Genomic DNA, 25460 nt, shown 5'->3' with positions numbered 1-25460 from the left:
AGAGGAGAGGTTCCCAAGACCCAGGAACCATTTTTTCATTCTATTAATTTTTTTCCAAAAGAGCAGGCTATATTGCTGACCTTAGTTAGCTTTGTATTTGATATATTCCTATTCTGTTTCTTTGTATAACCTGTTTTCCCCTTTTTCATTGGAAATGGATTGTAATTTAGATTGAAGGGGGAAATTTGTGGGAGATTTTAGTCTTCTATCTTCTGTTTTTGAGAGCTGCGTGATTAAATCAGAAGCTAATCAGGCATGTGAAGCCTTCCTATGAGAGAAACATTGTTCCTATAAGAGAAACATTGCTTCCTAGCCTTCCTGGAGTATTAATTCTCCTTGAGGAGATAAGACATAAATGAATAAAAGAAAAATGAGAACATAGTGTTTAGATAGCCTGTGACAAATTTTATTTTACAAAATACTTGAAAAGACAGTGTTTTGTAAATGGCAGAAAGCAGAGAAGACATTAGGCAACTGACTTTTATTTAAAATCAAGCAACAGTCTGAGAATTCTGAGGATGAGAGAACTGGAAACTAAAGATCCATGAGGGCAGGTAACATGTCAGCTCAACACTGCCTGTTGAACAGTCCCTGGCAAATGATAGACTCTCAGTTAGTGTATGTCGAATAAATGAATATGTATTTGTTGAACAATTTGAAGAGTTATCTTGAAGGAGAGAGATACTATATTTTAGCAAAGGTGAGATGCAAAGGCTTCAGAAAATATTAGGAGGTAGGAATGATCACTGAACACAACAGAAGACCATCCTGACCAGAGCTGTAGGAATGAGCAGGAAAGGTCTGATAACTAAGCCAGCTAACAGTAGGTAGGGTTAAATTATAAGCAGTTTTGATTGCTGAATTTGGAATTTGAGGTTTGTTCTTTAACCAGTGTGAACTTTGAAGAGGTGGTGGCATTATTGAAGCAGTGTTTTAGGAATAGCCTGAAGACATGGTGCAGGTTGCAGTGAAGAAGAAACTAGAGATCATCCTTGAGACTAGTTGTGATGTTGGATAGGAATTCTTTCAAAAGTAGTCAACTTTGATAAAATAAATAATTTTTCTTTATATGTGATATGTAGAGGTAGTTTTTAAGCCCTAGTGATTGAACATAATGGCATGGCTGTCTTTTTCAGTATTTAGTTTTCCATGGCATTTTGTTACTGATCTTTCTGGCTTTTCCATGATATCATGGTATACATTTTGAATATATTTGTTCTTCCCTTATTTGCCTTTCGTTAATGTCAAGCATAGCACATCAGACATTCCCTGTTGCTATGCAACTGCTAAATTCAATATTTAGTATTAATAAAACCGAGTGGCATTAACATCCAGTGAACAGAGGGTAGCAAAGTACGACTTTACAGTATCTAATCAATAATATTTGTTAGGTTTAATGTAATGTTGCAGATATGAGCAAAAGAGGAGTGACTTGTTTACAATTGCTATTTTGAGCAAAATTAGTTGTGATTAAATCTTTGTGTTTATGACCAGATTTTTTTTGTTTGCTTTTGTTCTTTGTCATTGCTTTTTCATCTATGAGTCAAATTTTTGTTAGTATTATTGATCTTCTGCCCAATTTTCTTATGTCAGATTCTGTTCTTTAAAATTTTTATCTCCCAAATCTTTTATTTGCATTTTTCTTTCCTGGCATTATTTCTTGCTATATTTACTTTTTTCCTTTTCAAGAATTATTACGCTCAGCCCGAAAATTTGGAATTTGTTACAATTTTGTATAAACCCAGGTGAAAGAATATTAGATTTGCTCTTCAGGATAAGACCTACTTAATAATTTCCTTTAGCTATTTGCGGTGTGTATTTGATGCTTGCAAGGTGTTGAAATACTTTATTATTTGTGAAATCAGATTTTCTTTTGGGAGGGCAGGTAGGGGGGCTTTAAGAATTGGAGATAGGCTGTGGGATTTATTTATGTTTTTAAGTCAGATCCTTCTGAAAATATCTGATCTCCAGGGCCAAAATAGGCAGTATCTAGCAGTTTCTTCTCTTCTCTTACCACTACCTCCCCACCCCCCATAGCCCTACCACAACCCTTTTTCCTCCCTAGTGTGGAAGAGAGGGGACCATAGCAATTTAGTGGAATGTATTTTAATTTTAGTAGGTAAATAATAAACAGACATAGATACCTCCCATTTGTTTGAGTGGGTAGTTTGATTTTGTTAATGTCCTTGGAATAATTTTGATGGGAATTAAAGAGAGTTGAAAAACAATTGCTCCCTAACAATAAATGACAAATCTGGAATCTAGGATATATCATATGGTATAGAAAAACCAGCTCTCTAATTACAGTGTAAATAACACAAACTAGAGATTACTGAAAATTATGGCTTAATACCAAGGCAAAGAAATCCCTTACATTACCATCTTCTTCTTATAGCCAGATAAACAAAATACCATTTTCGGAGGCCATCATTTCTACCCCCTTACCTTCTAAATCCTTTTCTGTGGTTGTATTTGTGGTCAAGAATTGATACATGTGAGGGGGCCTTATGTGTCCAGCAAGATACAGTATTTTAAATTAAGGGATACCTTATCTTTTAAGCATGGGAGTGCTTTTTAACAATTAAATCGCAAGCCCCTAGGTGACAGATTATGTTGCAAAATACACAGTGCCCCTAGCTACTAGGAATTCAGTAACACTTTTTATATTTACTTTATTGCAGTAATATTCCTATGCATTTGAAAAGTAGTATGTATACTGAATGCACAAGACATTAATTTCTTCCCAAAGGCCACACTGAGAGTGCATATGGATTCACAGACTCCTTGTTTGTAATAACCATTTGAGTTCCCGGTGAGGTCCATGGCAAACATTTTGGGAACCACTGCTTTAATCTATTATTTCTGGTATGTTGTATAAAGATACAGTCTGATTCCTGCTCTTGTTTTCCTCCTTACTCTCTTGACCCATAAAAAATTGCAAGATGGCAAAGATATTTTTAAATTATTCAGTAGATCATCAGTATTTGAGATAATAAGCCAGAAAAAATTTTTGATTTTTTCATTTTCTACTTCTTTCACACTGGTAGAAGGACATAATAATTTAAACATTTGTGTACAAGTATATTTGATTTCCCTTTTTTTTGTACGTACAATCAGTGGGGTTTACATTTATAAAGGAACCAGTGCATAGTTATTGTGGCAATGTTAAATACTTACAAAAGTCTTTTAAAAGTCTTGTACCTTGTGTTTGTGTGATGTAGTTTTTCTCAGTAAAGATTTCATAAACTGTTAACTCAAAATCTGTTGTCTCAATTGGTATTTTGAAAAATGCTATTTAGATTATTTTAAAAAGTTGTGGAAATTTTGAAGCAGTTTTTGACTCATTCATTGAGAAAAGTACCTTTTAAAATGGAGCCTGAGAGTTTGTACGAAGAGGTGTTTGGGATTTTGTAAAATGGTAAGAGAACCTGTGAATTTCCATTCCTTCATTGGTCTTGTTCGTGAATGTGCTCAGAATTTGTGTTGAATGTTAATCATTGACAGAAATGCAAATGCTCCTTTTAGATTTGTCACTGACACTCTTTTCTAAGCATCCCTTCAATAGTAATCCAGGATCCTTGAGAACTGGAAGAAAACACCATCCTTTTTTTTATGCAAAGATTATTCAATACTAGAATGAATATTATTGTGGTAATGGATTTTGTTTTTATCCTTTCAGGGTTTGAAAGTATTCTTGAAGGGCTGTTTGGACCTGCATTATTAAAAGATCTCAGTTTATTTAAAGGTATTCAAAATATTTTTGGTATTTCAAATTCTTCCTGGTGCCATACATGATACCTTGGTGATTTAAGCCTCAGTCTCCTTTTTGTTCACGGTTTCATGTGGGTTAAAGCTATATTCATGTAAGCATCTTTTTGTGTTTAGTTGATACTGTCAATATATGTATGAATAACGTATTAACTAGTGAGCAGTTAAGACTTAAGAATTTAAGAGTTAAAAATTTTAAGACAAATATGGCCTAACTACTTAGGTTTTTGTTAAACTATTTTTGAAATTAATTCTAATTTATTTTCCAAAAAATTCTCTTTTATGACTATTAATTTGTTACTATTTTTGCAGACTGTGAACCTGAAAGCATTTCTGATTGGACTTTTGATGAAAACTGTTTATTCTGTTGCTTGAGAAGAGATAAAGTAAAGGTAACTAAGAAGCTTGTGAAACTTTTATTTAGTGTAGTATTTTAAAGTTTTCCTTTTTTAAAACATTGTGTTACTTTGTTGGAGGATCTGTAGGAAAAGGAAGGTATGGTTTTATTCTTACTTATGAAAGAGTTTGATACTAATCCTGGGTTTTGCAATTTAAATTATTTCCATCCTGTTGATTAGCCTATTAAGAAACCTATATCCTACCATGGATTTATTGTTGTTGTTGTTTTGTTTTTTGGCTTTTTTGTTTTTTTTTTAATTTTGAGACGGAGTCTCGCTGTGATGCCCAGGCTGGAGTGAAATGGCACGATCTCGGCTCACTGCAGCCACCACCTACTGGGTTCAAGCAATTCTGCTGCCTCAGTCCCGAGCAGCTGGGATTACGGGTGCCTGCCACCACACCAGCTAATTTTTGTATTTGTAGTAGAGATAGGGTTTCATCATATTGGCCAGGCTGGTCTTGAACTTCTAAGCTCAAGTGATCTGCCTGCCCCAGCCTCCCAAAGTGCTGGAATTATAGGCATGAGCCACCGCGCCCAGCCCATGCATTGTTTTATTTATATAGGTCACTAGGCAGAATAATTAATTAAGTCTCAAACTGTTGTGTTTATTTAAAAAATGAAATGTGTGGTAATTCACGTAATGGGAGTTATTTTTAGTACAAAAAGAACAATAACGTAGATCTGGATCAAGCAGTTACTAATTCATGTAGATTTATGATATACTATGGTTTCTACTTTAAGACACTTCTTCATAATATCTGGGCATGAATGCTATTATTTTTAATTGTATAAACTGGCTGAACCTTTGTGTATTTGTTGTTGTATTGCTTTGTTTTAAACATAAACAGAATTTTGTTAGAAAACATTTCACTTCTTGGAAACATTTATTAATAGTGGTTTACTACTTTTTTTTTTTCCATGGTACATCCATTCCCTGTTTTAAAGCCTTGGAAATGCTTTCTTCTGCCCTATACACTCTTTTTTTTTTTTTTTTTTTTTTTTGAGGCGGAGTCTCACTTTGTCATCCAGGCTGGAGTGCAGTGGCGTGATATCTGCTCACTGCAGGCTCTGCACCCCGGGTTTATGCCATTCTCCTGCCTCAGCCTCCCGAGTAGCTGGGACTACAGGCGCCCGCCACCTCGCCCGGCTAATTTTTTGTATTTTTAGTAGAGACAGGGTTTCACCGTGTTAGCCAGGATGGTCTCAATCTCCTGACCTTGTGATCCGCCCGCCTCGGCCTCCCAAAGTGCTGGGATTACAGGCGTGAGCCACTGTGCCCGGCCTTCTTCTGCCCTATAAACTCTTACTTAAATCATTGACCAGATTTTATCAGTTTTTCCCTCACAATGAATTTCATTTTTTTTCATTTCCACAATCATTACTATAGTTCTCTCTCAGTTTTCTTCAGTATCTTAAATATTCCTACAAGGTTAAACTCCTTCCAACCCTCACCCCTCAAATGGTGTAGAAATGTTACCTTATACTTAGCCTTTGATGACTTTCTCATTGTCTTCTGGATTCATTAGCCTAACAGTGCCTCAGTACCCTCCACATTTTAATCCACTTTTCTAATGATATCCCAGTAGTCTTCTATACAGTTTTCTTTCAACTAAGCTATTTCTCTATAGCTAGAAATTCCTTTGCTTTTACTCTTAAGCTCCATCCTTCCTCTGCTTCTATTGCTGTTTCAACCTTTCACACTGTTGTCAATATTATCTGTGCCAGTTACTTGTCAGTTAATATTCTGCCTTATTTTGTTCATCCTTTTTCATATTTGAATCTTGTTCCTGACTACATTGTCAACTGCTAAAAACTAGACAGACCATGCTGTATGCTTCCTTGTACCCCTGCATATAACCATTGTATCACTATTTATCTGTGTTGGCAAGTTGCTTCAAAATTTCAAAGCCAACATGTAGCCAACTTAAGTGCTTCTTAATGTTCTTCTTTTATGGCTTCTTTTTCTTGTTTTCTACATGAAAAAGTTGTTGCTCTGACTATTTGGAATGGTCTGTTTTTGTTGAATTGAGGAAGAAGGTGTTTTAAAATTTAATCTGGCTCCGAAAAGAGAGACTAGAAAAGAAAGCAACATTGTTTTGAGTTAAACTTCCAGTGAAATTGAAGTTCATAATTTTAAACTCTGTGTGTGTGTGTCTGTGTGTGTGTCTATGTCTGTGTCTGGTGACTCTTTATTGAGCAAGCCATTTAATAGGAATTTTTGAAGAATAAAAAGAAGAAACAGTTACTAATTTTTTTTTCAGGTTAGGATGAGGAAGAGAGCCATTCTATGCCTGGTAGTTGTATATAGTATATTCTTGTAATATGATTGAGAGTTTTCCTTTGCTGTATGAGGGTAAACTATTATATGAATTTTTTTTAAGAGACAAGGTCTCACTGTGTTGCCCAGGCTGGACTTAAGTGATCCCGCTTCTTCAACCTTCCAAGTAGCTGGGACTACATGTACATGCCACCACACCCGGCTTGTGTGAATATTTTTAGAAGAAAATACAGATAGAGAAAGTCATGAAATGGTGAAGCACTTAAAACAACTGTTTTACTGTTTGTAGTTCTACAGTTTTTAGTTGGTTTTCTAAATAGACATAATTTTTCCATTTGACAGCTCAGCTGGTTCTGGGAAAGCTGTTTTTCCCCATTAGATACTATATCCTGTCTTTGGCATTTATTATTTTCGGAGACAGTCATACATCTGTAATGGAAAATAGGAAAAGAGAAAGCCTATATCATGTGAATTGTCAGATTTACAGTATTTCTTTAGTTGTGTTAGACTTAAAGTGTTTATATTGGAACTCTTTGCAGTCACTTGGAGCATCTTGTCTGAGAAGGACTAGAGTCTGGAAATTAAATCCTTTTTTTTGTTTTTTGGAAATGTATTATATCCGTTGGACTGAGGCTTGCATTTGAAGGCTGGCTTAAGGTTCTAAAATAGAAAGAACTATCTGGAGAATATGGTAATAGCCAATAGGTGGCAGCATAGAGCATGGTATTGGAATCGAGTTTGAGATGACATGGTGAGATAATCTAGGTAGTATTTGGAAAAGCACTTAGAAATATTGACCTGATATTTGGGAAACAGTTCAGGCATACTTTTAGCTAGTTGGATTTTCAGTAAATACTAAATCTGTAGAATGGATAAAGCAAATACATTATTTATATTTACCTTTAAAATTACATAGGTGAAAAATATGAAGTAGCCTCTTTGGGAAGTAGAACAGGGATTCACCTAGAGATTAGTAAAAATTTTTGAACTACACTTCAGGATCCTGCAGAAGTTAGAGAATGTAACTGTAAGGGAAAGGCAACTAACATGTTCTGAGCATCTACTATGTGCCAGTTATGTTTACATGTTCCCATTTTTTCTTTTTTTGAGACAGGGTCTTGCTCTGTTGCCCAGGCTGGAGTGCAGTGGCGTGACCTTGCCTCACTGCAGCCTCTGCCTCCTGGGTTCAAGCGATTCTTATGCCTTAGCCTCCCGAGTAGCTGGAACTACAGGCGTGCACCAACATGCCCAGCTATGTTTTGTATTTTTAGTAGAGACAGGGTTTCACCGTGTTGGCCAGGCTGGTCTTGAACCCCTGACCTCAAGTGATCCACTTGCCTCAGCCTCCCAGAGTGCTGGGATTACAGGCGTGAGCCACCACGCCCTGCCGCTCCTATTTAATCTTCAAAACAATCCTATAAAGTTGATTTAAGGCATCCTAGTTTTATAAATAAAGAAATGGAAAGGGTCAGAGATGCTCAGTTATGGGCAAAATTACATAGCTGGGATTTGATCCATGTTTTTAGAATATATGCATTTTGCTAACAGTAGGAGCAGGAACATGGAAAGTGGAGAGCAAGAATTAAGTAGGTCTTGGAATTCACTTGGAAAGAGGGAGGGAATCCTCAGTTGGAAATTTCTCACTTGGAAAGAGGGAAATGTATTTGAAATGACCAATTCTAGCTGTGTTAGGAATCTGTGAGTGAATGACTGACTGACTGCCTCAGTTACCTGCTTGCTTCTTTCCTTCCTCCCATTTTCTGTTTTATGGGCATAAAGTAGGCACTCTAAAATATTTATTAAATGAGTGACTAAGAAGTCAGGAGGCTTAATAAACTTGGAAAATTATAATAGCTGTTTTGAGTGTTTACATATATACACAATTCTCTGTGTACTGCTTATTCATGAGGCTTTTCTTTCTTTCTTTCTTTCTTTCTTTTTGAGATGGAGTCTCACTCTGTTGTGCAGGCTGCAGTACAGAGGCATGATCTTGGCTCACTGCACCCTCCACCTCCCTGGTTCAAGCAGTTCCCCTGCCTCAGCCTCCCGAGTAGCTGTTATTATAGACACATGCCACCACGCCCGGCTAATTTTTTTGTATTTTTAGTAGAGACGGGGTTTCACCATGTTGGTCAGGATGGCCTCGAACTCCTGACCTCAGGCAGTCCACCTGCCTCGGCCTCCCAAAGTGTGATTACAGGCGTGAGCCACTGCACCCGGCCTTCTTTAACCTTTCTTTAAGCTTCAAATTTTCAAATTAATTTTAGCCTTACAAAGCAATTGCAAAAATTGTAAAAGGAATTCCCATATATTCTTTAACCAGATTCTCCAAATGTTAGCATGTTATGTAACCATAGTACGATTATAAATTCAGGAAATTAACAATGATACCGCAAACCTTTGCAAATTTGCCAGTTATCCCACTAGTGTCCTTTATCTGGTCCAAGATCCAGTCCAGGATTACAGTCTGACTGAAGTTGTATCATTCTTCGTGCATCATGTCAGAAAGCACATGGTGATGTTTACTTTGATCACTTAGTTAAGGTGCTGTCTGCCTCTTTTCTCTAAGGTTTCTTTCTTTCTTTCTTTCTTTCTTTCTTTCTTTCTTTCTTTCTTTCTTTTTGTAGTTAATGGCTACATTGTTGGGGGAGGTACTTTGAGGTTTTGTAAATATCCTCTTTTTTTAAATTATACTAGTTTTTCATACACTAATTTTAGCATCCATTGATGAACATTGCCTGAAAAAAATATTACTGTGGTGTTGACCAAATGATTTTCTATTTCCATTATTTCTTCCACATTTATGAGTTGGAATTCTACTGTAAGGAAGAACTCTTTTCTCCCCGTTTATGTTGTTGTTTTAATATATCAGTACGAATTCATGGATTCTTATTTCATTCTGTGGATTATAATTCATTACAGTCCTTGTTTACTTAGCAGTTCAAATTATCCTAGGCCATTTAGAGCCCTTTGAATTTGGCTCTTGTGTCCTTTTTGACATCTTTCTTTTTTTTAAAGCACTTTTTTTTTACTTTTTGGCCTTAAAAGATGTTCCAGTCTTAACATGTACTTTCCCTGTCCCGGCCCTGGATTTCTCCAAAAAACTCTAGTTCCTTTTAATCAGAGAACTGTATAAGAATTCAAGGTGTGGGTACTAGGTGTATGTACTCTTGGTACGAGAGTGTCATTGCTTTGAAACATGTATGTTTACTAAAATACATGTGTAGCTATGTTATTTTATATATCAATGAAAAACCATCCACTGAGATTTTTTGATTACAGATACTATGTAATCAAACCAAATACATTATGTATCAAATGTATGTTGATAGTATGAAGAGCTAATCCAGTAGTAGTGAGAGGGTGGGGGAGAGATGGGAAGGATGAGAAATTACTTTTAGTAGTTAATTCCTAAAAACGGACTGCTTCAGTGATCAGTCTGTTGCGTATGGCTGGAATAGAGATAGCTGTTGGAAAGTACAGATAACATGGGTGATTCACTAAGGATGATGGGAGAGTAGGATGTTATACCAAAATATAAAATTAGTTTGTGCACTTAGGTTTAAGACTAAAGTAAGTTTAGTATTTGATTGGCATATTAGGAGAATGTTTGAAGAAGTTACAACTTGAGGCTGGGTGCAGTGGCCCATGCCTGTAATCCCAGCACTTTGGAAGGTCTCAGGCAGGCAGATCACTTGGGGCCAGGAGTTTGAGACCAGCCTGGTGGCCCATGCCTGTAATTCCAGCTACTTGAGAGGCACGAGAATCGTTTGAACCTAGGAGCTGGAGGTTGCAGTGAGCCGAGATCATGCCTGGACGACACAGAAAGACTGTCTGGAAAAAAAAGAAGAAGTTAGAACTTGATCTGTGTTTTTGAAGAATATATAAGTCTGGATGAACAGAGATGAAAGGGCACATCCTGGTTGGAACAGGGCATTTATTTTTGGAAGTAACCAGTGATATGGTTGGAGCCAGATAATAGATACCTTTCAGTGCCCAGCTAGCTCAGGAGTCATGTAACTAGATCTTTTTCAGTGTATCAGCATATTTTGCTGAATGTTTCTTAATTTCTTTCAGTTCGTGAATATGCATTAAGTTTGGTTATATCCCTTTAACATTTTAGTTTTTATTGCTATTTTATTTTATTTTATTTTATTTTATTTTATTTTATTTTATTTTGAGACGGAGTCTCACTCTTGTTGCCCAGGCTAGAGTACAGTGGCGCCATCTTGGCTCACTGCAACCTCCACCTCCCAGATTCAAGCGATTCTCCTGCCTTAGCCCCCCGAATAGCTGGGATTACAGGTGTCCACCACCACAGCTGGCTAATTTTGTATTTTTAGTAGAGATGGGGTTTCACCATGTTGGTCAGGCTGGTCTCGAACTCCTGACCTTAGGTGATCCGCCTGCCTTGGCCTCCCAAAGTGCTGGGATTACAGGCGTGAGCCACCGTGCCTGGCCTTTATTGCTATTTTAATACATTGAAAGTTTTTTTTTTTTTCCCAAGCCAAACTGTATCCAGCTTTATTAAAGATACTTTCGATAAACAATTGTAGTATTTCAGGCAGGACATGGGCAGACAGTCGTTAACAGTATAGAAGAACTTTCAAACTCCCTCCTTCAGTGGACTACCAAAAATCAGAAAGCCACTATAAAACCGAACGAAGTCTTCATCTAATGCACTGAACGGGGAAAGTTTAGAGTGAGGGTTGACAACTTTTCAAGAGCTGACCCTGACTTTAAGGAAGTGAAATGAAAATGGCAGTATTTATCTGAAGATCCACAATCTAGAAATGGAACCACTGCTCTTTTGAGGGGTGCCATCTCAGTGGCATCACTGGGAAGTCCAGATTGCTTGACACACTGGTAACCAATTATTGGGGATCAGGTCCCAACAGATGTCTGGATTTAAGGGAATTAAGTCTGTGTTGAAAGGTGGAAAGGGAGAAGAAGACATAAAAATACATTTGTTTTTCTATACCACAAGGCTTTTGTGCCACGGTGCCCATGTGTATCAAAGTCAGGGAATCCCACCTCCTGGGAGCCAAGAGGAAGTCTCTCAAAACTAGAAGGGAGAGGTGTTTTCCCTGCAACAGTCTGGCTTCGGAGACATTCTATTAGTGACCTATGCCCCTTCCCCCAAAAACGACAATGAAGTATTCTGTGTGCTCACAGCATAGCTTTAAAAAATATGTAAGTAAATAAGCCAGGCGCGGAGGCTCACGCCTGTAATCCCAGCACTTTGGGAGGCCGAGGCAGACAGATCACAAGGTGAAGAGATCGAGACCATCCTGGCCAACATGGTGAAACCCTGTCTCTACTAAAAATACAAAAAAATTAGCCAGGCATGGTGATGTGCGCCTATAGTCCCAGCTACTTGGGAGGCTGAGGCAGGAGAATCACTTGAACCCAGGAGGCGGAGGTTGCAGTGAGCCGAGATTGCGCCACTGCATTCCAGCCTGGGGAGAGAGCAAGACTCCATCTCCTAAATAAATAAACAAAACAAAACAAAATTCTGCATTTTTATGAAACTTGGTAAAAAATAGAATTTCAAACTATGCAGTCACCAGAAGTACACAGTTATCAAAAATGCACACACTTCACCCAGCATCTGCAGCACCTTCAGCTTTCTGTGCCTGGTCTGATTTGGCATTTCCCATTTTCTACACGGTTATTCACCTCCTTGCCAGCATCAGCTTTTTCCTTTTTTCCCTTTGAGTACCTTCTCCTCCTCCTTTGCAGGGCCCTTTTGAAGCTTGGGCTCTGGCTTTGGAGGAGCAGGGTTAGCAGACAACCTTTTAGATCTTCTCTGTGGTTCGTCCTTTATCTTGGCATTATCTCCTTTAGCATCCCCTTTAGCCTCTCTCTAGGCATATTGGCAGCAACGGCGGCAGGATGTAGGTGCTAGGCGCAGGATGCAGTGGTGCATGGCCTTTGGTAGTCCAAGGGTCATTCTCACCTCTTCTTCACACTGTTCCCATTGAAAGTTTTTATTTATTTATTTATTTATGTATTTATTTATTTAGGGACGGAGTCTCATTCTGTTGCCCAGGCTGGAGTGCAGTGGCGCAATCTGGGCTCACTGCAAGCTCTGCCTCCTGGGTTCACCCAGTTCTCCTGCCTCAGCCTCCCGAGTAGCTGGGACTACAGGTGCCCGCCACCACTCCTGGCTAACTTTTTGTATTTTTAGTAGTGATGGCGTTTCACCTTCTTAGCCAGGATGGTCTCAATCTCCTGACCTCATGATCCACCTGCCTCAGCCTCCCAAAGTGCTGGGATTACAGGCGTGAGCCACCGCACCCGGCCCCCTTGAAAGTTTATATTAAGAGCAAGCAGATGATAAATCTAGTTGTTACTTTTATATTGTATTCTTCAACATGTATTTATGTTGAGTATGTTATTTTGGGCATATTCAAACCTGCTCAGTGTGACTTGCCTCTCATCTTACACCAGAATACTACAAATCAATAAGTATTTACCTATGATATAAAAGAAACTATGGAAGACAAAATTTCGATATAGTTTCTATCAGGAGTGAGAAAGAAACACCTATGAGATATTTAAAGGATATATATATATATATATATATAAAATTATTTATTTTTTTGAGATGGAGTCTTGCTCTGTCTCCCAAGCTGGAGTACGGTGGCACGATCTTAGCTTGCTGCAACCCTCACCTCCTGGGTTCAAGCAATTCTCGTGCCTCAACCTCCTGAGTAGCTGGGACTACAGGCGCACGCCACCCTACCCAGCTAATTTTTGTATTTTTAGTAGAGATGGGGTTTCACCATGTTGGCCAGGCTGGTCTTGAACTCCTGACCTCAAGTGATCTGCCTGCCTTGGCTTCCCACAGTGCTGAGATTACAGGCCTGAGCCACTGTGCCCAGTCTCTATGTGAGATTTAAATAGAATGCAGAGTTAAATAGATATCACAAATTAATACATGTTAATTAGATGCTCAGTTAATTGTACAAATCTAAATTGCTGGGTCTAACCTTGTTAAATTTCCAGAGATGTTTGGTATAGATTATTTAGGATTAAAGAAAACTGCTTGATATGAATCAGTGCTTAGTAAGAGATTCCATGAAATATCAAAGAGTTTATTTTTTCTCTTCCAATTCGTAGAGTTGTTTGCAAAAAAGACAGGCAAGGAGAAATCATTAATTAGTGACTGCTGTGTTCAGTTTTATGTAGTCAGAGTCAATGAATAGACTAATCATTTGGCAGGTTTATTAAATGTGTGGTTCTGTGTTTGGCCAGAGAGGATAACAGAGAAGTAAAAGACCTGGTCTCCTCTTGGCTTGTGGAATATTGGGGAAACTGTGAGTGGCAAAAGCAATAGCTCAAAGCATTTTGAGGTGAGAGTGAACATTTAATTGGAAGTGTCCAGTAGACAGGGTTGTGGGAAATGAGTTGAAATAAAAGGTCTGGGGTGAAGATATATTGGAGAGGGTTTCTGAAAACATGATTGGATTATTTGAGCAAACTAAGTTTCTGAGGAGTAAAGCACAAAATACTGAGTTTTATAGAAGACCTTCATTTTAGGAAGTAAGAATCAGATTAAAAGTAAGATAGAGTCATAAAATAAATGAGTTACCCATTTTGTATCAGTTGTCTTCCTGGCCCCATACTCAATAATGACTGGGGGGATGGGTTGTCATGTTTGTCAAACTAACGTGGACTCCTGTACCATTTCCCAGAATGGACCTCAGATGGGTTGAGCAAGTACCCTCAAAACGTACTACAGTGGGCTTTGAGAGAATAGGTTCTCAAGAATTCTGGTTGTGAGGGACAGACTATAAGTCTGACAGCATTGATGAATATGTGGGTGTTGGTGGGAGTTAAGAAATGAATATACGCTACTAGCTTGAAAAGTTGCCGGTGAAAGGAATGATGAAAACAGCACCATAGAAGAATAGGCAAAGGATTTAAGTAAAGATTTTGGGAGCTAAAGGGAGAAGCTTAAGTACTATACTCATAGAAGAAGCTGAGATGAAGAAATTAAAACTTAAAAGGAGGGAACAGTTGGAAAAGGCAAGATTGTAAGAGAACCAACAAGATACTAGTTACGGAACATTGGTAGGAGATTCCTACTGGAATTAGAATATAGTCAGTGTAACTTCAGGAGTTACAGTTGGTAGGAATTAAATGAGGCATGAATGCCTGAATATAAGAACCGCGGCCAACTGACTTTGCCCTCACAGTGAGAGCAGTGACTGGTGAGAAACTCTCAGATATGAAAGCATTGTTTAACACAATAGTAAGGTGGAATAGGCCGTAGTAACTGTACTTCTCTCATCTGCAGCACTCCTCAAAGTTTTCTAGTTACACCAGCAACAAAAAAGGTAAAGTTTCAAGAAAAATAATAAGATTTCCTTATCTCTAGCAGTGCGTTAAGTGTAAAAAACTACTGAAGTCTAGATATTAAACAAAATCTTGTTTTTGTATTTTATATTTTGTCAGTGTAAAAACCATGAGGCAGTTGGAATGTATACACATTGAGATACCTTTCAACTCTAAAATTATGTGATTCTCTGAAAATCTGTTTTCGATAGCTTGCTTAAGGAGATTCTTAGAATTAATCAGTGATCTGAGTAAGTTTAGAATATGCCTACTTATATAAAAATTAGGGTTAGAGTTACATAGAGCCTCAGTGTTTCATTTGAATGTCTTAATAGAGTCAGTATTTTCTTTCTTTCTGCCCATGAGTGTAGGTCTCACTTTTTTCTTTCCTTTCTTATGAACTGGTATTTGCACATTAGACTTTCTTTGTTCTTTCCCCTCGATTATGAAAGCTTGTATTTGTTCTGCTTCTCTTCCCCCCTTCCCCTTTTATTAGGTCTCCATCTTTTTTGAAATTATTAGTGTTTTCTTCATGGATTGTACCTTTTTATTTTTTAAATTACAGTAAAATATATATAACATTTACTATCTTAACCATATTTAGGTGTACAAGATCAGTAGTTAAGTACTTGCATTGTTGTGCAACCAGTCTCCAGAACTCTCTTCATCTTGTAAAATGGAAACTCTGTCCATTAAACAGTAACTCTCCCATTTCCTCCTCTCTTTAGTCCCTGGCAACCACTATTCTACTTTTTGTCTCAATGAGTTTGCTTATTCCAGATATATAAGTAGAATCATATAGTATTTGTCATTTTGTGACTGACTTGTTTTGCCTAAGATAGTGTCCTTATGTTTTTCTATATTGTTGTATGTGTCAGAATTCCTTCCTTTTTAAAGCAGAACAATATTCCACTTATGTATATATCCCATTTTGTTCATCCGTCCATCAGTGGACCCTTGGGTTGCTTTCACCTCTTGGCTGTTATAAATAATTCTGCTATGAACATGGGTATACAGGTATCTCTTTGAGATCCTGCTTTCAGTTCTTTTTTGTGTATACCTAGAAATGGAATTGTTGGATCATATGGTAATCCTGTTTTTAAGTTTTTGAGGAATTATCAGACTTTGCCACATCAGCCGCACCATTTTACAGTGCTACCAGCAGAGCTAAAGGGTTCCAATTTTTCCGCATTGTTGCCCTCATTTGTTTTCTTCTGTGGGTGTATTTTTTTTTTTAATAGTAGCCGTGCTAATGAACGTGAAGTAGTATCTCATTGTGGTTTTGGTTTGCAGTTCCCTAGTGATTCATAGTGTTGAACAGCTTTTCATGTGATTGTTGGTCATTTGTATATCATGTTTAAAGAAATGTCTTGTTCAAGTTCTTTGCCCATTTTTGAATTGGGTTGTTTCTTGTTAAATTGTAGTTCTTCATTCATATATATATATATATATATGCACACTATGTATAGACACACACTATATAGATATATATACACACCATATATTTATACTATATAGATTTAGTATATATATATATACACACACACTATATAGATACAGTATATATATAGTAGTTGTTGCTGTTGTTGTTTTGGGCCAGGGTTGGGGGGAGGTGGTGGGTGGGAGACAGGATGTTACTCTGTTGCCCAGGCTGGAGTACAGTGGTGCAAACACTGCTTGCTGCAGCCGTGACCTCCCGGGCACATGTAATCCTCTTGCCTCAGCCTCCCAAGCAGCTGAGACCATAGGCACTTGCCACCACAGGCCTGGCTAATTTTTAAATTTTTTGTGGAGATGGGGCCCTGTCATGTTGCCCAGGCTGGTCTTGAACTCCTAGACTCAAGAACTCCTAGAATCCTAGAACTCCTAGGCTCATGCTGTCCTTCCTCCTTGGCCTCCCAAAGTGCTGGGATTACAGATGTGAGCCACCACCCCCAGCCTTTATGTTCTTAATATTAACCCCATATCAGATATATAATTTGCAGATTATCTCCCATTTTATAATTTATTTTTTCACTCTGTTGTGTCCTTTGATGCACAAAATGTAAAAATTTGATTTAATTCAATTTATCTATTTTTACTTTTGTTGTCTGTTCTTTTGGAGTTGTATACAGAAAATCATTGCCAGATCCAGTGTCATGAAGCTTTCCCCCTGTTTTCTTCTAAAAGTTTTATAGTTTTAGCTCTTACAGTTAGGTCTTCAGTCTATTTTGAGTAAATTTTTATATATGGTGTACGGCAAGGATCCTGCTTCATTCTTTATTTAATATGAATTTTTATTTTTATCTTTTGGAGACAGAGTTTCGCTCTATCTCCCAGGCTGGAGTACAGTGGCACAATCTTGGCTCACCATAACCTCTGCATCCCAGATCCAAGCGATTCTTGTGCCTCAGCCATAAGAGTAGCTGGGATTACGGGTACACCTGGCTAATTTTTTTGTATTTTTAGTAGAGATGGGGTTTTACCATGTTGGCCAGGCTGGTCTCAAACTCCACCTGCCTTGGCCTCCCAAAGAGCGGGGATTACTGGTGTAAGCCACGGCCCCCAGCCCAGCTTCATTAGCAGCATGTGGATGCCCATATTTCCCAACACCAGTTGTTGAGAAGAATTGTTTCTCCCATTGAATGGTGTTGGTACTCTTGTAGGAAATCATCTGACCACATCTGAGCGTTTATTCCTGGACTGTCTATTTCTATTTCATTAGTCTGTGTGTCTGTCTGAATGTCTACTAGCACCACATTCTGGGAGGGATTCCTGTAACTTTGTAATAAGTTTTGAAATCAGGAGGTGTCAAACCCAGAATGTTTTTCTTTTTCAGTATTGTTTTGGCAACTTGGGATCTCTTGAAACTTCAGGGTGGATTTTTTTTCTGCCAGAAACGCCATTGGGATTTTGATAAGGATTGCATTAAATGTGTAGATCATTTTGGATTGTATCAGCTAGCAATATTAAGTCTTTGCCTTTTTATTTCTTATATATTATTAAAAAAATTACCTAAGTTATTTTTTTTCTAAATTTAAAATCAACAACTATATATTTCGTTCTTACTACATCAAAGGCACCAGCCACTGTGGGATCAATAAAGATGCTATAAGTGAAAGAAAGAAGTTTTAGCCACAGATATTATTTTCAAGGAATTTACAGTCTGGTGGAGGAGATTAAAAATAGAAGTAAATACACAAGTTAACGACTATTGCTGTCAGAATAGTAGAAAGTCCTATAGGAATTTAGAAAACGGCAAAATTACTCTCAGCCAGGCTTTATAATGCGATTGCCTCAAATATGCAGTTGGATATTCTTGCATTTGTAATAGTCGTAGCCAAAGTCATTATGAAGATCAGATTGAAATTCAGGGAACCTTCTGATTGAGATTGGGCTGAGCATGAATATTGGGAGTAGTATAAACTTTGAATTTCCAACCAATAGAGGCATAAAGAAACACTTGGTATTATCTGTGGGGGTGGTTTGCTTTTTTCGTTTAATCTTGTTAAAAACTATACATGTGTAATGGATAAAACTATCAACAGCAAATGCTGATTATAGATACTGGTCAATTAACTAGTGTAATGGTAGTAATAGCCATTTGCTGCTTACCCTTTAGGCTTAATTTCTATGAGCAGTAATAATAATTACATATATTGACGAGTCATTTGTGGTAGGTTTGTACGTTTTGAATGCCATATTTAACTCTTCAAGTGTGTCTAGTGTCAGACTTTTTGGTTTTCTATTCATTAACTTGGTAGTCTGCTTGACAGTCAGTGGTAACATTGACATATGGCAAAGATTATATTAAGCACAATTCATACTTTGTTTATGTAAAAAGCAATAATTTAAGCAAAGTAAGGTTTTCTGTTAGATAATTGACCTTAAAGTGTATAGACATTTAAGTGGTGGAGACATTTCCCCTAAGACTTGTTGGCATTTAAAGTAATAAGATGTAGGAAAGTGGCATTTAAATCAATGAGTCATGTCAGCTCTTTTTAGCTCATTGCTTGAAATGTCAGTAGCAGATACGGCTGTAGCTATAGGCACATGATCTGTCTATTCGGGGAGGCCTTGCTAACATAATTGTTACAAACCTGCATGTGTACACATGCTTTTAATTCCCAAATTTTCTATATCCTATAGTATGAATTTAAAACAATATTATCTAAATTTGGAGAATCCAAGCACTGAGTTTAGACAGGGGTGGCATTAAAATGTCATCCTATTGTCACACTTCTGCAGTCTAGGCCATCCTACCCTTATTATTGAAACTGCATTCTATCCTCTTGTTTCCTCTCTTGAGGTTTTACCTCTCAAATAGAAAATAAGTAACTATGTAAGTAAGCATCCTCCTCCTTTAATCTTATCACCCAAAGCACATCTAAACTCACAAGGTGACAGATGTTAGATATACAAAAGAAACTTTCAGAAATGTTTATCTTTATTGTTAAAAATTTAACCATATTAACTATTTATTGCTCTAAGGACTAGATTCCATGCTGACATAATTTTGTAGCTTTGCTTATTCAGTGATATCTTTGCTATTTCAGGGACCATTGGAGCTATTTCTGTTACAGTTCTTGGAGGAATCTAACAGTTCTCCTTATCAGGGGTCAACAAACTAAGGCTTGTCACTAAATCTAGCCCACAGGCTGTTTTTATAATACCCACAAGCTAAAGAGTTGTAAGCAACTCAGAGTAAGCAACAGGGACTCTATCTGGCCTGTAAAACCTAAAATATTTACTCTCTGGCCCTTGACAGAAAATTGTTTACTCTGTTTTTAGTATCTTCACCAGGTTCTCGAGATATTAAGAGAAGCCTGAAAGTCATTAACTTCCATATGCTGCTTTTATTCTCTTTCTCTTCATCCTCAAATCAGGTACCAGTACCTGTACCAGAAGCAAATATAAGTTAATGGCAGGACAGCTGGGATTATGGAGGAGAAGGTGGAGGAGAAACAAAGGAAACTGTCTTGTGGGAGACAAGTCGGGCTCAGTCTTTGTCCACCTTACTTTTATTTTGAGACAGTTTCACTTTGTTACCCAGGTTGGAGTGCAATGACGCGATCTCGGCTCACTGCAGTTTCAACCTCCTGGGCTCAAGTCATCCTCCAGCCTCAGCCCCACAAGTAGCTGGGACTGCAGGCGCGTGCCTCTACGCCCAGCTAATTTGTTTTTTTTTTGTATTTTTTGTAGAGATGGGGTTTTGCCATGTTGCCCAGGCTGGTCTCAAAGTCCTGAGTTCAAGCGATCCACCCGTGGCAGCCTCCCAAAGTGCTGGGATTATAGGTGTGAGCTACTGTGCCCAGCCACTTTAAAAAATTTTTTATTTTGAAGTAATTTCACACTTACAGAAAAGTTGCAGGAACAGTACAAAAATACCTATATACCCTTCACCTAGATTCACCAATTGTTATTTTGCCATATTTGCCTTATTATTTAATCATTTTTGTTCTTGTCATAATTACTACTTTACAACGCAGGCATTTTCTTGAGCCATATGAAAATAAGTTGTGGACATCACACGCCTCAGACCTCTTTACTCTTAAATATTTCAGTGTGTATTTCCCTTTTTTCCTAAGAACAAGGATATCTGCTTACTGAACCACACTATATAGTTTCCAAAGTCAGGAAAGTTAACCCTGATATAATATTACATAATATATGAATCTTACTCAAATTTTACTGATTATCCCAGTGACCTTTATATTCTCCCTTCTTAGTTTAAAATCCAATTTAGCATCACTCATTAAATTTGATTTCCACTACTGTTTAGTCTCCTTTAGTCTAGAATGGTTCCTCAACCATTTATTTATTTATTTATTTATTTATTTATTTATTTTTATTTATTTTTTGAGATGGAGCTTCACTGTTGCCCAGGCTGAAGTATGGTGACGCAATCTCGGCTAACAGCAACCTCCGTGTCCCAGGTTCAAGTGGTTCTCCTGCCTCAGCCTCCTGAGTAGCTGGGACTACAGTTGTGCGCCACCACGCTCGGCTAATTTTTGTATTTTTAGTAGAGATGGGGTTTCACCATGTTGGCCAGGCTGGTCTTGAACTCCTGACCTCAGGTGATCCACCTGTCTTGGCCTCTCAAAGTGTTGGGATTACAGGCATGAGCCACTGGGCCCAGCCCTTTTATTTATTTTTAATGACAATGACATTTTTTAATAGGGTAGAACATTTATTTTGTAGAATTTCTCTTAATTTAGGTTTTTCTGATGTTTCTTTATGATTAAGTTCATAATAAATAAGTGAAATTATTAATTAAGTGATATATCCTCCTTTATGCATCATATCATGAAGCATACAATGTCAGTTTAATCAGGTGATGTTAACTGTGTTTTTACTTATTTTATTTTATTTTATTTTATTTTATTTTATTTTATTTTATTTTATTTTATTTTTGCGTGTGTATGTGTGATGTTAACTTTGATCACTTGGTGAGTTGATGTCTGCCAGGTTTCTCCACTGAAATATTACTATTTTCCCCTTTATAGTAAATAAGTTATTTGTGGGGAGATATTTTGAGGCTGTGTAAACAGCTTATCTCATCAAACTTTGATCCATTTTAGTTTTAGTATCAGTGATAGTTTCTTACCTAAATCGGTTGCTCTGATAGATGGAAAATGGTAATTTCTTCATCCTTTTATTTCTTCTATATTTTTTAGTTGGCTTTATACTTTGAGGAAGACCCGTCCCTTTCCTGTGTCAGTTTGAAGTCAGGATTCTTATTCTATGCAATAAGTTATCTGTTAATGTTTCATATTTGGTCAGTGGAAGCCCCTTTCAGACCACCTTCTGTGTCCTTTTGACATGTCCCAGGCTTTTTATGAGCACCTCTTACATTCTGTTACAAGATGTTCTAAGTTTATCTTGTCCTTTTCCTGCTCTAACAATGGAATCCATCTTTCTAAAGAGATCTGGTTCCTTTGGTGAGGAATTGTTGATACACATACCTCCTTTTTTGCCCATCTGCCCACAGCTTCATTCACAAACATCAGCCACTGGGCAATAGCCTCCTTATCTTGATTTGTATTTTTTGGTGGTAGCAAAAATACTGATATGTCATTAACTCATAGCCACTAACAGCATATCCTTTCAGAATACTGTGCAAAGAAATTTATGGAAAGTAAAATATGTAGGTTTTTCAAGTTAAGAGTACGCTTGCTTTTTAGGGGAAAGATAGTCAAGTGAAGTTTTGAAAATAATCACATATCTTTGTGACATGTATCTTTGTGACACTAAAATTACAAGCAAAAATCATTTCTTTGATTTCAAGTGATTAGTTCAGGAGTTGAAGTCAGTGATATATTCAGTATCTTTAATACCCTGAACCTATTTTTAATGATATTTAGGCATTGAGATAGTGTTTATGTACAATAAAATTCATCCAAAGAGTACAATTAGATGAATTTTGGTAAATGTATACAGTTGTCTAACCAGCATAGTGAGAGACACAGGCCATTTCCCTCACCCTAAGAAGTTTGTATGTGCCCTTTATAGTCAGTCTGCTTCCCAGACTCCCAGACCCGCACAATCATGAGTTTTACCTTTTCTAGAATTTTATATAATAGGAATCATAAAATACATAGTTTTTTTATGTTTGACTTCTTTTTGTTAGCATAATTTTTTGGGATTTATTTTTGTTTTTGTATATAAGCTTTTGTTCCTTTTTATTGCTGAGTAGTTCTCCATAGCATGGATATGCTACAGTTTATCATTAAACTTTTTAAATGGACTTTTGAGTTGTTTCCAGATGTTGATTATTATGACTTAATTGTGTACATCTTTTTGTGGACATATTGTTTCATTTCTTTGGGATCAATACCTAGAGTTGGAATTACTGAGTGGTATTGTAAGTATATGTTTAATGTTATATTATGATACGGTTTACCAAAGTGACTGAACCATTTTGTGTTTCCATCAGCAGTGTATGAGACTTCCAGGGTTCCTCATCTTGCCAACATTGGTATCATCAGTCTTTTTAACATAAGCCATTCTGGTGGGTGTGTGTAGTGGTATCTCATTTTGATTTTAATTTTTATTTCCCTGATAACTGGTGAGGTTGAGCATCCTGTCCGTCTGTATATTTTATGTGATGCATTTGTTTGAATCTTTTACCAATTTTAAAAAACATTATTATAAGTTATAATAATTCTTTATATATTTTGCATAAACCCTTTGGTCAGGTATGTTATACAAATATTTTCTCTGAGTCTTGTCTTTTTCTTTGAGTCATTTGAAAAGCAGTTTTTTTAATCTCATGAAGTTTATCAATCTTTTTCTCTTCAAATTTATGTTTTTTAATGTCCTGTTCAAAAAAATCTTTGCCTATGTCAAATGCAAAAGAAAATCTCATGTTTTCTTCTAAAAGTTTAGTAGTAACTGTTATATTTTGATCTCTGATCCATTTCTATTTAATTTTTCTATATGGTGTGAGGTAGGAGTTGAGGTTTTATATTCCAAAAGAAAATCCATTTGTTCTAGCACCATTTGTTGAAAAGACTGTCTTTTGCCACATTGAATTACCTTGACATCTTTGTTTAGTCATTTGACCATATACATGTTGGTATATTTCTGGACCCTACAGACATACCTTAGAGATAATGTGGATTGGGTTCCAGACCATCATAATAAAGCGAATGTCACAATAAAGCAAGTCACGTGATTTTTTTGGTTTCCCAGTGCATATAAAAGTTATGTTTATATTGTAGTCTGTTAAGTGTGCAATAGCATTATATATAAAGAAACAATGTATATAACTTAAGAAATGCTTTATTGTTGAAAATTGCTAACAATTATGTGAGCCTTCAGTGAATTGGAATCTTTTTGCTGGTGAAAGGTCCTGTCTTGATGTTGACTGCTGCCAACTGATCAAGTTGGTGTTTGCTGAAAGTTGGGGTGGCTGTGGCAATTTCTTGAAAGAAGACAACGATGAAGTTTGCTGCATGGATTAACTTCTTTTCAGGAAAGATTTCTCTGTAGCATATGAGGCTGTTTGCATTTTACCCGCAGTAGAACTTCTTTCAAAATTGGAGCCAATTCTCTCAAACCCCATTGCTGCTGTGTCAACTAAGTTTGCTTAATATTCTATATCCTTTGTTGTTATTTCAACAATGTTGACAGCATCTTCACTTAGATTCCATCGTAAGAAACCACTTTCTTCAAAACATGATGTAGACTCATTTAAAAAAAAATAAGGGCCGGGCGCAGTGGCTCACGCCTGTAATCCCAGCACTTTGGGAGGCCGAGACGGACAGATCATGAGGTCAGGAGATCGAGACCATCCTGGATAACACGATGAAACCCCATCTCTACTAAAAATACAAAAAAATAGCCAGGCGTGGTGGTGGGCGCCTGTAGTCCCAGCTACTCTGGAGGCTGAGGCAGGAGAATGGCGTGAACCCGGGAGGTGGAGTTTGCAGTGAGCCGAGATCACTGCCCTCCAGCCTGGGCGACAGAGCAAGACTCCATCTCAAAAAATAAAAATAAATAAAAAATAAACGACTTTTTTGTTTTCTCATCCATAACAAGCAGCTCTTCACCCTTTCAAGTTTTGTCACGAGATTGCAGCAATTAAGTTACATCTTAAGACTCCACTTCAAGTTCTCTTGTCATTTCCACCATATCTGCAGGTCCTTCCTCCACTGACATCTTGAACTTCTCCAAGTCATCCATGAGGGTTTGAATCAGCTTCTTCAAAACTCCTGTTAATATTTATATTTTGTTCTCCTCTCTTGAATCACGAATGTTCTTAATGGCATCTAGAATGGCACATCTTTTCCGGAAAGTTTTTAATTTACTTAGAAAGTTTTTAATTTACTTTGCCCAGATCCTTCAGAGGAATCACTAGCTATGGCAGCTATAACCTTGCAAAATGTACTTCTTAAGTAACAAGACTTGAAAGTCAGTATTACTCTTGGATACATGGGCTGCAGAATGGGTATTGTGTTAGTAGGCATGAAAACAACATTAATCTCCTTGTATATCTCCATCAGAGCTCTTGCATGACCAGGTGGATTATCAGTGAGCAGTAATATTTTTAAAGGAATCTTTTTTTTTTTTCTGAGCAGTAGGTCTTAACTGTGGACTTAAAATATTCAATAAACCATAATATAAACACGTGTGCTGTCACCCAGGCTTTGCTGTTCTGTTTATAGAGTACAGGCAATGTAGAGTTAGTGTAATTCTTAAGGGCCCTTGAATTTGGGGAATCGTAAATGAGCATTGGCTTCAACTTTGGTCACCACTGCATTAGATTCTGACAATCTTGTCAACCTGTTCTTGAAGCTTTGAAGCCAGGCATTAACTTGTCCTCTCTAACTATGAAAGTCCTTGCTGGCATCTTCTTCCAGTATGAGGCCTTTTTGTCTACGTTGAAAATCTGTTGTTTTGTGTAGCCATCTTCATCAGTGATCTTAGAGTGATCTTCTGGATAACTTGGTGCAGCTTCTGTATCAGCACTTGCCACTTCACCTTGCACTTTTGTTGTTATAAAGATGACTTTGCTTCCTTAAACCTCGTGAGCCAACCTCGGCTAGCTTCCAGCTTTTCTTCAGTAGTTTCCTTGCCTCTCAGCCTTCATAGAATTGAAGAGAGTTAGAGCCTTGCTCTGGATTAGGCTTTGGCTTAAGAGAATGTTGTGGCTAGTTTGATCTTCTGTCCAGACCACTCAGACTTTCT

General features: G+C 37.3%; 1 protein-coding gene across 23 annotated transcripts in view; it reads left to right on the top strand.

The window, feature by feature from the left end:
* Positions 1 to 25460, top strand: part of LCOR (ligand dependent nuclear receptor corepressor) — a 167970-nt gene that overhangs the window by 74741 nt on the left and 67769 nt on the right. For 20 of the 23 annotated variants that reach the window (XR_008652609.2, XM_063628550.1, XM_063628555.1 and 17 more), the window contains 2 exons: positions 3680 to 3745; positions 4081 to 4160. Coding sequence is in view for 10 of the 23 variants with exons in the window: in XM_063628550.1 (XP_063484620.1) it covers positions 3680 to 3745; positions 4081 to 4160 (146 nt within the window). In the remaining 13 variants the exon portion in view is untranslated. Of the gene's footprint in view, positions 1 to 3679; positions 3746 to 4080; positions 4161 to 21170; positions 23925 to 25460 lie in introns of those variants that run through there. The other 3 variants (XM_063628602.1, XM_063628601.1, XM_063628600.1) reach the window with 3 other exon arrangements.

Source organism: Symphalangus syndactylus, chromosome 2 (assembly GCF_028878055.3).
Source record: "Symphalangus syndactylus isolate Jambi chromosome 2, NHGRI_mSymSyn1-v2.1_pri, whole genome shotgun sequence".
Classification (NCBI taxonomy): domain Eukaryota; kingdom Metazoa; phylum Chordata; class Mammalia; order Primates; family Hylobatidae; genus Symphalangus; species Symphalangus syndactylus.
The sequence above is the reverse complement of the archived record's forward strand: the minus strand, read 5'-3'. Positions and strand labels throughout refer to the sequence as shown.